The sequence below is a fragment of the Saccostrea echinata genome, unplaced genomic scaffold (assembly GCF_033153115.1).
Source record: "Saccostrea echinata isolate AGI-Se365-2 ecotype Australia unplaced genomic scaffold, CSIRO_AGI_Sech_v1 ptg000028l, whole genome shotgun sequence".
NCBI lineage: Eukaryota > Metazoa > Mollusca > Bivalvia > Ostreida > Ostreidae > Saccostrea > Saccostrea echinata.
This window is the reverse complement of record NW_026889777.1, coordinates 11,391,751-11,408,666: the sequence shown is the minus strand read 5'-3', so window position 1 is coordinate 11,408,666 and position 16,916 is coordinate 11,391,751. Positions and strand designations below refer to the sequence as shown.

The following is a 16,916-nucleotide window of genomic DNA, read 5'->3' as shown; positions in this document are numbered from 1 at the left end:
AAACTAACAAAAATACAACATCCTGAATAATTTGTAAACATAAATCAAAATTTTTTACTCTGTTATTCCTGATAATTTTAAAGTTTTATGTGACTTAAAGATTTGAAAAGAAGTATTAAACAATAGGGAATGCAAGATCATGCGAGATTTCGAACAGTTGCGGATCTCTGTCATTTATGTCTATGATTCTGTAGACAAGAAACTAAATCATCTGTGTCTTACATGACCTGAAAAGAAGGGAAAAAAACAACTTCTGTGAGTAAATATGCAAATATATGCATGCATGTACAATTTACTTATGAATAATTGAACTAATTAAAAATATTCTAAATGTATAAAATTTTACTTATGAATAATTGTACTAATTAAAATATTCTAAATGTATAAAATTAATTAATGGTATTTATAACCCTGTATGATTGTGCCCGATAAGTCAGAAACTAATGACATACAGAAAACATTCCCATTGGATAGAATTATGGTACATGTGAACCATATATATTCCATTCCAGGATTGAACATTAACATCTGAAAAATAAAATTAAGACAATCTGACCATTAACATATTGATGCTCCAAGACTTAATATCCCTGTCTGTAATATTAATGGACATATAATATTATTTATCACTTGCTCTGCAGTGGACACTAATTAAATGTACTTTGAGAGAGAGAAACATGGGTTGGGTTGGTAGTACAAACTTATCAATTTTATATATATTAGTACATCAGTAACTTGATCTGAAGAGCTGTATCAAGTCGAGTTGACAGGCAATTGAATCACAAGATCAAATGAGACTCTTTTTGGCCCCTCGGAATCAAGTAACTGTTAATTATATTGATAAATTTGCTGAAGAAATGTACATTAATAAATTCATATATCGTACAATTTGACAAAAAGAACTTTTGGGATCAATTATATCAGAATTATTTTAGGAATGACTCTAATTCTTGGCCAAATTATTTGAGTATAACCTGTTTTGGGTCAGTTTACGCTTCATAATCCGCGAAGCGGATTATAAAACAGAGTAAACTGACCCAAACCAGGTTATACTCGAATAATTTGGCCAAAATTAGTCATTCCTTATAATTTAATTTTAAAATCATTAAATAACTAAGGGTGTAAAATTTCGTTGCTTTTTATTAGTTCAAATTTGCCGCTCAATAATACAACCATAGTAACGGAAGTAACGGAAGTGATGGGAAGCGAGGGGAGGTAAAAACTGATGCATAGGCCTAGAAGCCTTGTTGTTTGTTTACATATGGTAAGATCGAATTATTGTTTGAAGTTAAAGGTACATTTATGAAATCTTGAATTTTCCATGAATCCCGAGGACTGGAAATGAGAGGATTGTATGGATACAGATGATTCAGTTGGTTGTCAGGGGGGTGTGTCCCCATATCAAACCAGGTTATACAGAAATAATTTATGTTCCTTTTTGGATATTAACCAATCAGAGGCTAGAACACAAACAAAATTAAATTACTGATAGACATACAAGAAAAAAAGCTATGTACTTAATATAGTAAAACTTGATTATACAGAACTTGCTTATAAGGAAATCTTGGCTATAAGGAAACTTACAAACCCCAAAAAATCCCACTTTGTTTCTTTTGTGGATATAAAAAATCTTGATTATAAGGATCGAAGGGAAATTCAAATTCCCTGAGACTTCTTTATAAACGAGTTTCCCTGCATGTAATTAGTTTCAGAGAGTGGTACGATATGGATTCAGAAAACCACAGTGTAGCTGGATTACTCCATCACAGAATAAAAGTGAAATCAGCAGTTAAACTGAATGCTACATGGAGATTGATACTGTAAACCAACTTTTATTTGCGTGCGAGAAATATTCGTGAGTTTCATGACCTACTTTAACTCGCGAATATTAATCACCGCGAACCATTTATTTTGCTTCTTATTCATAGAGAATGTTTCCTCAGTTGCGAAAATTAATCGTCCCGAAATGATTTCAAACTGACAAATTGTGAATAAAAGATGATGCAAATAACAGTTGGTTTACAGTATATGATGATAAATTAATTGATCAAAGTTACTCACCATAGAAGTGAAGGCACTAACATACAGGCACATGACAGCTAGTACATAAACAAGCTCGTTCAACCACTTATGGATGGCAATCGTGGTGGCGACTCTCTGTAATACCCTAGGTGTACACTGTTTAATGAACAAAGTCTCTATATCATATAATGTATATGATTATCAAATTTTCTTCTACATCTTGCTCTAAGGACTATTAGTTTGAAAGAAAAATTACATGTACATTAAATGAAGCTTCTGTGACATATGGCCTATATAAGGGTTGTCTCTAAGACCTGGGGGGGGGGGGGGGGGGGGGGGGGCAAGGAATATCCCTGCCCTTACTGACAATATCACCTGGTTATTCTGGTATTCCCCCTCAAACACCTGTTAGGGGAGGAACCCCAAATCCCCTTCTACTTTTTTAACATGCCCAACTATTTCAATTCGTAGGGACAATCCTACCTATATGCCTCAGTGCTCACCCGAGTCACAAAAATATTTAATATGATGATCATTCCAAAAATCTTATACTGTAACAATATTATGTGATCTAAAATCCGATATATTTTCATATGAATTTTACAATAATATAAAAGAATGGCTTACCGTAAATTTTTCACAGAACACCAAGAGGACTAGAAATGTGCTAATGGTGACAGTGAATGGAAAGAGAATGATCATTATAATGGAACTGAAATGGATAAAAAAAAGTGTTTGTCAATGTGCATGTTCATTTTAACATCTTTGCATTAAGGTTCATTGATACTTTGGTAAGAGAGATAACTCTTTATGAGATAAATGTGTATCATGTCTTTATAAATTTGTCAACTTGATATGTATGTCTTTTTTGTTCAATTTTGCCCTACAAAGTATGCTAAATTTATTTGCATTGTACTTAAAAGGTACATTTGTTTTGGAAAATCATAAAAGTATTAAAGCAACATTTTATATGAGTGAACGGAGGGTTTCTGAACCTTAAAATAAAATGAGCAATCATGCATCTTTATCTTCTGAATGTTTTACCAATTATTCTAAAAGGAATGCTCAAATTTCAAAGCAGGAGGAATTCCCTATGAGTAGACCATAATTAGAATACATAAAATCCAGGTTCCATTGACCCTTCATCCATTAGATAATATGAATGGGCCACAACACTCACCTGAGTAACTTTTTCCCCCTTTTAATATCTATTGTGGCCCCTGCCTACCCCAAGGGGTCATGATTTGTACAATTTAGAATCTACACTATCCAAGGATGCTTCCACATAAGTTTCAGCTTTTCTGGCCCAGTGGTTCTTTAGAAGAAGATTTTTAAAGATATTTTCTACATATTTCAATGTAAAACTTGGATTCCCTATTGTGGCCCCATCCTAACCCTGGGGGTCATGATTTTAACAATTTAAAATCTACACTACCCAAGGATGCTTCCACTTAAGTTTTAGCTTTTCTGGCCCAGTGGTTCTTGAGAAGATTTTTAAAGATATTTTCTACATATTTCAATGTAAAACTTGGATTCCCTTTTATGGCCCCGATCTATCCCCGGGGGTCATGATTTGAACAATTTAGAATCTACACTACCCCAGGATGCTTCCACATAAGTTTCAGCTTTTCTGGCCCAGTGGTTCTTTAGAAGAAGATTTTTAAAGATATTTTCTACATATTTCAATGTAAAACTTGGATTCCCCATTGTGGCCCCGCCCTACCCCAGGGGTCATGATTTGAACAATTTAGAATCTACACTACCCCAGGATGCTTCCACCTAAGTTTCAGCTTTTCTGACCCAGTGGTTCTTGAGAAGATTTTTTAATTTCGTCTTTTCCTGATTATCTCCCCTTGGAAGGGGGTTTGGCCCTTTACTTTACGAATTTAAACTCCCCTTCATCCAAGGATGCTTTTTATTAATTTTGGTCAAAATTGGCCCAGTGGTTCTTGAGAAGAAAGGTTTACAGATTGACAGACAGACAGATGGATGGACGATGGACAACAGGTGATCAGAAAAGCTCACTTGAGCTTTCAGCTCAGGTGAGCTAAAAATCTATGGATTATTTGCACTTAAAGCTGGATTTGAGTACTGCCATTAAACATTATCATAGCTTAAGGGGAAGAGGAATTATTTTAAGCTCCCAAGTTGCTCTTCTAAATAATTGATTAATATTGGCCTGATCCAAGTAGAAGGATTTTTTGCAATTTACACCCAAAAGTCATTGGATGTTAATATATTTCACAGCTCTTTCAGATATTATACTGCATATGAAAGGGATTTTGTTTGAGATATAATTCCTGGTTGAAATTATAAATTCAACGTATTCATTGAAAAATCTTGTGAGATAGCAAAATTTATCCTACTTAAATATTTCAACTCTACAATAAATATTAGCAATTATGATAATTAATATTGAATTAAATCTTAAAAATGTCCAACTCATAAATCATTTGATTGGTTCATTATAATAATATTGTATTTATACTTTATTTTGAGTGGTTCATCATAATCATACAGGTGTATATGTACCTTATTTTGATTGGTTCTATAACTCAACCCCTATGACCAATCAATTTATTTATCCCTTGATTTGACTGGTTCATCATAATAACATTGTGTTTATACCTTAGTTTGATTGGTTCTATGTCTCAACCCCTTTGACCAATCAAATGATAGATACTTACTGAGGAATAATGACAAGTTGAATGGCACATATTAAGATGAGCAAGATAAGATTACAAGCCAGATGTGATACAAACATGGTATCACGGACTCTGTGAAACTGAAAAAGGTCAAAAGGTGCTGGTTAGTAAATAACAGGTGCTTGATGAATTAAACTAAAACAAAGGTGAAGGTTAATCAAATTAATTTTAAAAAAATTTGGTTAATAAATTTTCTAAAGTAGACTTAAAGATAAAACTAAATTAAATTATTAGAAAATGAAAATTCTTAAAATGTGTTAGAAATGATAATAAATTATTGATATGAAGATGGTTGTGTCTTTGTTGAATAGTGACAATCAATGTTTGCACTGATTACACAAGTCCGAGATAGCTGTGAGCTGTCAGTTATTAGTGGTCTATAGTAATAAATGCATGCAGACAGCACAAATATTTTGATGGTCCTGAACATTCTCTCGTGATCTTAAAAATGTTGAAATATGGCATAAAAAACAGTGGCAGACCAAACTTTGGTCATTTCTTCCAGTCACTTTCCAAAAAAAAGATGAGTTAAAGTTTCTGCCTGTGTCAAGAAAAAGATGTAAAACTGAGTATCCATATTTTATTTAATCATGTAAATCTTATTTGCAAATATATTTTTTCTTTAAAAACTATAAAAATAAAATCATAAACAGAGGTATTTAAAGTTGTTTTTTCCCTCGCATTTGATACCAGGATTATTCAAAAAGGCGATTCACTTATCTTGACGATTCATTTGTCAAGACAATTTAGTTTGGGCGAAGGTGAACAGATTAATGAGGCACCACTGCATTAAAAAAATTCAATAGCCAGGATGGAAGACAATAAATAATTTTACATTTCCTGTAACAAAAAGTGATCCAGGTTATTTTGTCTTATAACTGATATTACCTTCCACCTGATATATCTGATAACGTGGTATAAATAAGGTTTCATCTTTAAGTCAAAGCAAAGATGGAAAAAGTACCAAAATGTAAAAGAAAAGAAAACATTAAGTTAAAATTTAATGAATACATAAAATAAGATAAAAAAATCAGTGGAGATCGATTTACCTTTTCTTCTAGATCAGGCTTCAAGAATTTGAGCGGAAAAACTTTGACATGTTCTGATCGGAGTCGGTCGATGCTTCGAGCATCGATGGCTCGGCCGAGATATTCATTGACCTCCTCATCTGGATCCTTGGTTTCCATGTTGTCTCCAAATCCCAGCCTTAAAAGAGGACAAATACACAGTTGTAGACTTGTACAAAGAGATTATTATTGATCGGGTTTTATTAATTAGAAACCTTAATATTACCTATGAATGGAATGACCCTCTTGTACTTAGAACAATGAAAAATTTCCTCTACATCAATTTTTTTTAACAAATATCAAGAAACTGCATGGTGAAATTCATTTCAAAGTCCTACCTGGAAGATTGCAAAGGAAATATTGTAATCTAAAATGATATTTAGATGTCTGAATGCTTCACCCACTTGTTATGTATGTTGGCATTCCTATCGTTATTGTACCCCATGAGTTTCATATCTTTGGATGTTCCATGAATGGCTAAAGAGTTTCTACTTCTCATGTTTGGCAGTGTCTTGGGTTTTTCCTGCAAGAACAAACATATTCATCACCTAGACTAGTCTTATTCCTTTCATGTAGCAAAATTTTGATCAAAGATGCCAAATAATCACCATAAAAGCATTGTTCTTAAGAAGGATTCATAAAAATTTAAAAGAAAAAAAAAATGCATCTTTGGCATGAAACTTGGATCTTTTTATTTCTCTGATCTTTTTTTTTATATCTATAAGCTGCCATTACCCTGGTTTTATGTGGATCAGCGACGATTAGAAATGTCTCGATCTTGTTCTCCTTAATGAAGGCGTTTCTATCTGCTCCACTTCCTGGTTCTACATCGTATTCTCCATGGAGACAGTGTAAGGTTTCCTTGGTAATGTGAACTCTCCTGAAAGGATAAATATTGCACAACAGTCCTACAGGATATTATGTATAATATTTACATACCCCTCTGTGAAAATCGATCACTTTCTCCCTCTAGAAGACCATTTAAAAAGTATGAATGTGTAATAATCATAGCTGCTAACTTTTGAGATGACCCATGCCCAAGTGCCAAAAAAAATTCAATCTATCTTATCAATTACTTCTGCCAATCCTCAATTTAGGGCGAATACTAATTAAGTTTGTGGGTCTAACATTGAAACCATTCCTAAGTTTATGTACAAAAAAAAATGTATGACATAAAACACACAAACTGTGATTTGGGTATGTTGGGCACCTGCAACTTGACTTTAGGTGTTGAAGTCTTTATATTTTCAAACACCTTTAAAAATACCTGTGAGATTTTAATGTTCTGATACATACCCTGGAACGCCACCTGCCTCCATGTTGTTGGCTAGAGTCACATCATTGGACCAGACATCAAACTGCCACTTCCTGAGACCTATGACCCCACAATGGACACGCCCACTGTGAATTCCCACCCTCATATTGACCTCCACCCCTGTCACATTCCTCACTAACCTGAGAATGAAATCAAGGTCAAATTAATCTATAAATTAACCGAGATTCACTAATCAGCTGTGTACATAATCAAGCAGATTAATTTCCCAGTGCCATTCAATACTCTTTCTTGACTTAATGCTGCATTTGCATCAATCTAACCTGGAAAATCTTATTAAACAGACTAGGAAATATGTGAAGATTGACATTTGGTAGCAGCTTAATTTAATATACTGTAGAATTGGCCATGTTAGTGTATTTTGAGGTCACCCTTTCCCATAAATTTACAGGGATGATAACTTTGATGGATATTTGTCAGAAATTTATTTTTCAACCAGATAACAAAGATTTCACTGACATGTTAGATAAAGACCAAGGTGTTGTGAGGAGAGTAACATATATCAGGTACTCTGAGTGACTTGGCAAGTGAAGATGGTATCCAATGGGACTATACACTACACTATTTAACATAATTCCTAAATTTTCAAGTGTTGATACCAAATATTCAAAGGTCCGGAACTGTGCTTCTAAATTTGTTGTATTTTTTTAATGTGGATAACCTTCCAGAACACACTTGTTGTCAGGATCAATTTGAAGTTCAATATTGTCTATAGAGCATGAATAACAGATAACAGGTTTCCTTATCACTTTCATATGTCAACCTAATTTTACAGATCTTGAAATTCGAATGATATAGTGATATATATATATATATATATATATATATAGTACATACGAGATGGCATCAATCATGTCCAGTCCCATCTCCACACAGCACTGGGCGTGGTCAGGGCGGGGCTCAGGAAGTCCACTAACACAGTAATAACAGTCTCCCAGGATCTTAATCCTCAGGCAGTGGTTGTCTGCGGCCAAGCGGTCAAATCGGGCAAACAGTTCATTGAGCAGTTGCACAAGCTCCTGGGCAGTACACTGAGAGGACAGTTGGGTGAACCCGCACATGTCAGCAAACAAGATACTACAAATACATACAAATCAAACTGTTAAAATCAATAAAGTCATGGAATTTCTGACACCAAAAGATGGTACATTGTCAGCAAATATGATATATCAAAAACAAAGAAGCCAAACTGTCAAAAGGAATGAAGTCATTGATATGAAGACAGATGAATTTAATAACTTTCTTTATTAATAAAAATGGAATTTCTGTCACTGGATAATGGCACATTGAATCTGTTCCTCAGAAGTCATAAATAAAGTCAAATGTCAAAGACACTAAACATATAGTATTTGATAACTTCATATTTTAACATGAATAGGATTATATATCTGTCACCAGATGATGGTTTAAATTATTAATTAATGTCTGCTGATTGATAATAGAGATTCACATAAAGGATGAGGCTAGCTTAATGTGGCATGAATGGGATTCAAATTTTGTAATACTGTGAATATCAATTGCTTTGAGACTATAATTTTACGACAACTCTGTATGCTTTGAGACTATAATTATACAGTGACTTTGTATTATTTCAATTACTCTATAGAACAACAGGTACCAACACAAAAGTGTATTCACATTTGATTAAGCACCAATCTGGATATAGCTGCACTTCAAGGCATCTAGCTTTGTTAATACCATTAACTCAATCTATTGAGAATTATTTCTGTATTAATTATAAATATTGAACAATTACTAGAATTCTATTAGAACTATTACAAGAGAATTGAAGGAAAAACTAAAGTCATCCTGACTTAATACAACTGTATCCCTCCATGGCAATTCGACTGCAAAGACCAACTTGAAAATAGCTAAAATTTAGAACAAACAAAAAGCCCAAGGGCCACAATGCTCACCTCAGACATTATGGCCCTGATGTTCTTCATCAGCAAAATTTCTTCTTATATATTCCTATGTAATACTGTGATCACCCATTGTGGTCCCACCCTATCCCAGGGTCCATAATTTGAGCAAATTTGAATCTACACTACCTGAGGATGCTTCCATATAAATATGCCTAGTATGCTATTCATTAGTGCCATTCTTGAGAAGAGGGGATGATGATTTGAACAAAATTGAATCTTCACTACTTGAGGATGCTTCAATATAAATAAGACTAATAATGGCTTTGCTTATCTTGAGTAGAAAATTTTTTAAATATTTCCAAATATATATTTCTAATGAAAACTTCGTTTGCAAATTGCGGCCTGGGCACCATACCCCTGAAGGTCATGACTAGAACAAAACTTGAATATAAACTACCTACAGATGCTTTGAAATTCATATATGATTAATCATGGTTTTACTGTTATTGAGAAGAAGAGTTTAAAAGATTCCTTTGTAAACTTTCATCGCCCACTGTGGCCCCTTCCTATAGGGCCGGGATTATAAATTGAACAATTAAACTTCAATCTATACTACGTAATGAAACTACGTAATGAAACTTTCACACAAGTTTCATCTTTTCTGGTCCTCTGGTTCTTGAACAGCAGATTTTTTTAAAAGATATGCCATTAAATTTCTACAAATTCTTAATTATCTCCTGATGAAAGAGGTGTGGACATTTGAACAAATCCCTTCACCCAAGGATTTTTTGTGGCAAGTTTGGTTTAAATTGGCTAAATGGTTCTTGAGCAGAAGTTGAAAACAGAAGGATGCTGAACAAAATTTGATCAGAAATGCTTACTAGAGCTCTCAGCTTAGGTGAGCTAAAATAATATTGCGAAGTCCTATGACCTAGCTTGAATTTGTTGGACTTGAATTATTTAAAAATTGTTATATACCACCTCTGTCAGATCACAAGCTTCCTTTGTGATGGTTATGAAAGTAAAACTTCCTTAAATCAACATTATAGTCATAAACAATTTTTGTGTCAATTAATTCTGACCTCCTGTTTTTTCTAAATTCCATAATGCCTGTCATCTTGTAAAAATGCAGGCCTGGCCGGTGATATTAAAAAAAAAACACCTTTTTTTGGCTTCAACCAAATTCCAAACCCATGGAATAATGAAGAAGGGGAATCTGGAGAATTGTTTGAGCTCAAATCTGCATGTTACATTGAAAGCTTCTACCATATATCTGTATATTACAACATAAATTTTCCTGCACTAATGGTTTTTTCAACATATATTTTTAATGACACTACTCTTTTTACTCTTGTTTCACCCTGCTTTTCTGAGGATAATGCCAGAGAAGTGATTTTTGGCTTTTATTGAGAAACATGGAATCTAAAGAAACTTCAAACACATTATGGGAAAATACAGGTTTATTTTTATTAGGAGTCATTTCAGCCCAAGATCAGCCCTGAATTTCAGTGACAAACATCTTTTATTTTGAAAGGTAAAAAACCTAAACTGAAACTTACTGTTTAATTTATCTAGCATATAATGTACCCTTAGGCTAACACACTTGCTAAAATGTATTCTGATGGTTGCTTAGCTACTAGTATTTCTATTTAAACTGATAGGGTGGTGTTGACAACCTGATATCCTTGACTCCAAGGAGTCAACTTGATTGCACAGAAATCTGAACTCTGAATGATATGGAAGACCTTTCTAGCAACAAAGTAAAGTGCTCCAAATAGTGGTCATAGAAGCTATATCAATTTCACCGTCTGCAAACCTGATGAACAAATATTATTCAACTGCAAAAGTTAATAGCTATTCAAATATTGGATGATTTTCATTTCTTCTTCGAACTGAATTATTGACAAATTTGCACTTCAAACTATCTGTGGAGGTGCTGCCTTTCATCATTCATAAGAATTTATTACCAAATATACTATATATAAAGGCTTAGGAAGAGATAGAGGTTAGAAACCAAAATGTCCTTGGACTTATTAGACAAATATTCTCTTTCCAAACCCAGAAAATGTTTTGTGCAGCATGCACATTCAAATCTTTCCTGATATATACAAGACACTTATTTGACAGTTTAATTCCCCAGATTCCCTACTAGATTGGCATCCCCATCTCTTACAGGAGCGACGTGAGAGAGAGTATGAGTCAGTCAGCTAACAATAATGCTCAATGTTTTATGATTTTACTGATCCCTTTCTATAATAATTCCTACCTTACATTCTCATGCCTCTGTATGTAAATTTTATGAAACATGGTATCTTTCGTGTTTCCAGCGATGTCTGCTTTCATCTCCATGGCAACATGCCTTGGTAACACTGATAATAAAAGTCTCTCCTACAGAAAGAGATAAAATAAATAAATACCATATCATATCCAATTGATCAAACAAATCAGAAATATCTCTAATGAAACTGTAGCTCTACTGGATCACTAGAGCATACCAGGTATGTAATAAAGGAAAAGGCAACACCTGAATTTGAAACATAGTATAGCCATGGCAACACCAACAAATAGTAACTATGATCCTTGGTTCAGTTTATTTGTGTACCAGCATTTAATAAACTCGAACAAAAACAGAAGAGGAATGAAAAACATTGTGTTGTTAGAAGGCTTCATGCTCTTCCTAAGAGAACAAAAATATATTCTTGTTCCTGTACTAATTATAACTGTACCTGCATGTTCTTGGTTCGATCTACTCTCATAAACCATGAAGTGAAATGTTTTGGGTTTGTTTCTACAGGTATATTCCTGTTGTTGTTTTTTCCCCTGTGTATACCTGTTCCTGTTGCTACCTGAACATACCTGCTCTGAGTTTTAATATACTAGTTGCAGGTGCTGCCTTTACATACCTGTCTGAATTCTACCTGAACTGATATATACTACTTCCTGGTGCTACCTGTACATACCTGCTCTTCGTGCTAACTGCACATACCTTTTCTTAGTAATACTGTACATAGTAATTCCTGGTGCAACCTGTACATACTTTTCTTGGTACAATTTAACCTGTACATACCTTTTCTTGGTACAATTTAACCTGTACATACCTTTTCTTGGTACAACCTGTACATACCTGTTCTTGGTTCTCTCTTTGTGTGGTCAATCGGGCCTCAATGCAGCGCCTGGTCTCTAAGAACGCTTGCCTTTGCGCTTGCTCTGTTGGGTAGTGGGTAAAAATTCCAGCAACATTTACAGAAACAAATATAAGGATGTTACTCAGCAGCTGAAATAGCGAGAGAAAAGTGAAAATAACAGAGAACCCAGAAAACACATACAAGTACTGTAAATCACCATTTATTCGCGTGAACTTTTTCGCGTAATTACGCGAGATAGTGTGCTTGTGAAAATTTCATTCTCGTGTATAATAGTAATCCTTATGATTATATAGAGCAATAACCACAATTTGCGAAAATTTTGTCTCGCTAATAAAAAGACATTGACTATCTCACGAAAATATGGTGTTGTGAAAATTTAGTGATCTACAGTAAATAGTAACATGAAAAATTTTCATATGAAACAGAAAATTGCAACTTACCTGTTTCCATATAAAGGAATCACCTATATTTCGACCTAAAGTGCATCCCAAATGAATCAACGCTACAAGAAATCCGGAAATAACAGACATTCGCATTCTTATCGGAAGCATGGTGTATATGAGGTATATAAAAATAACTGTACACCAAACTCCATCGCTCACTGTCCGAGGGTCACTATCAAGAGTTATCAAAATCGTAATCCCACAAATAAGCGCTAGAATGATGTACGAAACAATCACCATTTGTTGCTGGTCAAAAGACCCTTTGTTACATACGACTTGTAGCACAACCAAAGCAAAGAAAATGATACCCAAGTTGATCCCCCTCGCTGGAAGAGTAGCACCACTGATGTAATAAAAAATAATTAAAAGGACACTCACAACACTCAAAACTCCCATCAGGATTGTCAAATTGTTCTGGTTAAGTTTGAAGAAATACCTCTGGTAGAGTCTCTCCAGCTTGGGGTCTGTGAATTTTTTGGACCTCAGCACTTCTGACACTGAGGAAATATCTAAGCACTTTGATATTTTTTGTTGTTCGTTTTGTAAGTGCTCTATTCTGGTTTCTGTTGATGCCCCCTTACCCTCCTTGTATCTGACTTTCACTTTATCCCATGCCGACTTGTGGGCGGGCCCAGAAGTTGTCTGTTGGGATGGGTCTAATGGAGCAACTTTTACATTCCGGATGTGAATTCCTCCAGCAGGTTTCACTTTATTTTCACCGTTTCCTTGATTTCCAGTGAGTTCTGAATTCCCAGCCATTGTGATTTTTGGAACTAGTTGACTTAAGTTTCCAATTTTTTTTTAATCAAAAACTAGAACAAATTTTTGGCTTTTGTTGTTCCAAACTTGGTAACATAGATTGACTGTTATTTTGTGGATAAATTAAGAAAAGTCATAAGTATATATCCACTGCTTTATTCTATATTCTGGGTTCGGGCATTAATTATTTAACCCATTATGTTTTCAATTCAACCTTACTATATACAGAATATTCCACCATATCCAAAATTCACTTGTTACATCAATGAAGAAATCTGAAGGAAGAAAAAAGTTTAACATCACAAATATTCTGCTTCTGTATAAACATATATTTCCTGCGAAAAAAATCAATTATATTTATTTTGATTTAACAAGCTGGAGAGAAATCAGGTATTATCTTTAATATTGAGTATATACATGTATATATTGCGTGATACCATCAAGGGCATTGTTCAATCCATGAAATCAAGAATCCTGTCGCAATTTTCCATAAAAGCGGTTAAACAAAGCAATAGTGCTCGATGTCAATACAGGCTTGATATGTCCCGCAGTGTCTCGTGGGGTTGTTTGAAAAGTTCAAAATTACACAACTAACACAGTTGGGAAGCAAATAAATTCCATATCCAACTACAAAAAGTTGAATTTTCAGTTTATTACATTTTCTTTGATTTTCCCTTTGCCTCTGTCATTTGGTAACACAGTACGTGTCATACACTGTGTCGTCATAGTTGAGTAGTTGAGATGTCATACAGTACCCGCATTGTTATCATTTAATAAGAAAATAATGTAAGAATGAAGAAGGCATATAAGTGTACATCAGTGCACGAAAGCATGCAAGCATAATTTATGTCTCATAACGTAATGATCTTTTTTTAAGTACCGCCCTGTGTGCTAAACATGCATCTCTCTAGCATCTCATTGATATTTAAAAAGGAGGTCAAAAAATGTTGAAGAAGTTGAATAGTTCTCACCATTATGTATCAGCATGCAATGTTTGATAAAAATATCCTATTTTAATATATAGTGTCTTTGAAACTTAGCCAAACACAAATTAAAGAAAAGTGAGGTCAAGGTCTCCAAAGAAAAGGTCAAGGTCCAAAAAAATGTTGTTTTTTTTCACTTGAATAACTCTCATCAGTATGTACAAGCAAATGAAGTATGATAAAAATATCTTAAAACTTAGCTAAAACAAATTTTTTGAAAAGTGAAGTGAATGCAAAGTGTGATGGAAGTACTGATGGAGGATGGAAGATGGACATGACAAACACTTTACGTCCTGGCCATGTTAATGGTGGGGCATAAAAAAAATCAGGGATGTAAACCCTGCTTTTTTTTTTTTTGAGTTACAGAACTGCAGCTAAATTTCATTGTAACATAAACTTTTGTAGAAAAATATGATGGACCAGACCAAGATTTGAAATGCCCCCTGAATCACTAATCAGTTGCTCTACCAAGTGAGCTATCTGGCCACCGGCGAACAAACTCACTATCATATTCCTCCATCCTTTCCCATTACATTTTATGCCATGCCCTGGAAGTAACAAGTGAAAGTCCTGTCCGGGTAGAGCTTGGGTTGGTGTCTTTGGGGGCAAAGACTTTTCAGGAGGGAGAATGTGGTGGTCAGGCAGGTCTGAGTGCTGGTGGTCAGATAGCTCAGTAATGGTAGAGCACCTGAATAGTGATTCAGGGGACTCAGGTTTGAATCCTGACCTGGTCTCACATTTTTATCCTTTGCTGCTTACATTTTAATAATCTCATTATTACAAGAAATAATAAACATTTTTTAGAAATGATTTTTTACTTTTTTGTAAAATGTTAAAAAAAAAATTACATGTACCTAAGCAGTCTACATCTAGGGACACATATAAAACTGAACTTACCTTCTCAAAGAGCAAATCTCTGGCCTGCTGAAATTCCCATTTCTCTCTTAAACACTAAGCCATATGGTCAACAGGTAGAAAAGTCGTCATGATTATCTTAACACCAAAAAATTCTACAGCACAATTCCAATCACTCAGCATGGAATATTTCATTATTTGGCTCTGTGGCTCTGATTACAATTCTGTCTCATCTTTTGTCACAGTCATCATGAAGATTATTATGAGTTTTTTTTTTCATGTATTCATCCCAATTAAGGTGTCTCCTTTTGCATCTGAAAAAAAGATTGCAAAATTTCTACATTATCACACTGCAGTGTATGGATCAGATCTGAGTAATTGATTCTTATCAGTGATTTTTTTTTTTTTTTACACAAAAGCCTTCAATTTTAATACTTCTCTGCATCACCTTGAAAATGCAACCAAAAAAATTAAATATCAAAGTCTTCCAATCATTCATTTATCATATGTTTATATTTCATGTTCAATTTTAAAAGGTATTTGTTTTGTACTATAATTCACCAAATATGGCATATGAAATTCTACAAAAAGAGCTGTAAAAAATTACATATATAATATTATGTAATACGAGGGCTGTTCGGAAATTATTGAGACATTTACCTTTACTTCATAAAGAACAGAGATAATTTCATGAAAATTCGTCAACATTTTATATAGAACAAATATTACAATTGTGCAAAATTTCTAATTTATAGGATAAATAGATAAATTCCGGTGAAATTATAAACATGCATATGTCTATCGACCTGGAGCAGCATCGCTACACCATTTTAACGTCACATTAGCCGGGGATGTTTTTGCATGTGAATCGATCGGGAAGCGTTTACTCTTCTTTCTCTGATATTATATATAACATTCCAAAATTCAAACTGTCTCTTTTCTTAAACTAATTTAAAAAAAAAAAAAATAAAATGTGTAAAGTTGCCACCCCAATGTCAAAAATACATGCAGTGTCATATACAGGTTGACTTACTAGCATCATGCAGTACCGATATATGCAACGCGGGTCAACGTTATTTAGTCCGTAATAATGGTGCTTTGGAGCATTTAATTGCTTTTACTCTGGTTTAATTACTTGTAAGAAAAAAATATATGCCAATGAAAAAAAAAAACAAACAAACCCTTAGACATGTTTTTCTCATTGTTATTGTTTTAGCGGGTCCTTAAGACTGGAAAAGAGTTCCTCAGCACTACACAAAATTTTAGGTATGCTCCTTGCGCCGCCTTGATGTCAAAATCCATTTTGTCGATGTTATCAGATTTCTATACCGCACTTAATTTTTTTTTATGATCTCCGTATTTCTGATTGAAACTCTACCAAACTTGCACAAAATGAAGTCAAAATTAAATTGAAAAATTATATACATCAATTGAATTATTTCCGCTCTTACTATGGGTCCATCGGGAGTTTGAACGTTGGTATTATATATTTTCAATATCTGATTTTGTGACTGCGCCGGGTACCCCTACCATTGACACATATATATAACATTGAAAAGAAGAAATAAAATATTTGTAAAATATTTCTTGCTGTTATTAATTCTTAAGTGTTTGTCAAACGTATATGCAAATTTTCAACGAAAAACGTTCATAAGAAAGAAGAATATACACAATGTCTCAATAATTTCCGAACAGCCCTCGTAATATTTCAGAATTTAAATTTCTGAAAAAATCAAAA

At 33.9% G+C, this 16,916-nt stretch overlaps 1 protein-coding gene across 1 annotated transcript in view; it reads right to left on the bottom strand.

Moving 5' to 3' along the window:
* LOC133193870 (adenylate cyclase type 5-like) overlaps window positions 1–13,340 on the bottom strand; it is a 29,693-nt gene extending 16,353 nt beyond the window's left edge. The window contains exons 1-11 of the mRNA XM_061329785.1: window positions 12,579–13,340; window positions 12,117–12,266; window positions 11,259–11,380; window positions 7,965–8,204; window positions 7,091–7,249; window positions 6,530–6,674; window positions 6,199–6,317; window positions 5,777–5,933; window positions 4,710–4,807; window positions 2,650–2,734; window positions 2,062–2,178 (exon numbers count right to left, since the gene is read on the bottom strand). Of these exons, the coding sequence (XP_061185769.1) occupies window positions 2,062–2,178; window positions 2,650–2,734; window positions 4,710–4,807; window positions 5,777–5,933; window positions 6,199–6,317; window positions 6,530–6,674; window positions 7,091–7,249; window positions 7,965–8,204; window positions 11,259–11,380; window positions 12,117–12,266; window positions 12,579–13,340 (2,154 nt within the window). The remainder of the gene's footprint in view (window positions 1–2,061; window positions 2,179–2,649; window positions 2,735–4,709; window positions 4,808–5,776; window positions 5,934–6,198; window positions 6,318–6,529; window positions 6,675–7,090; window positions 7,250–7,964; window positions 8,205–11,258; window positions 11,381–12,116; window positions 12,267–12,578) is intronic.
* Between the last annotated feature and the right edge of the window lie 3,576 nt (window positions 13,341–16,916).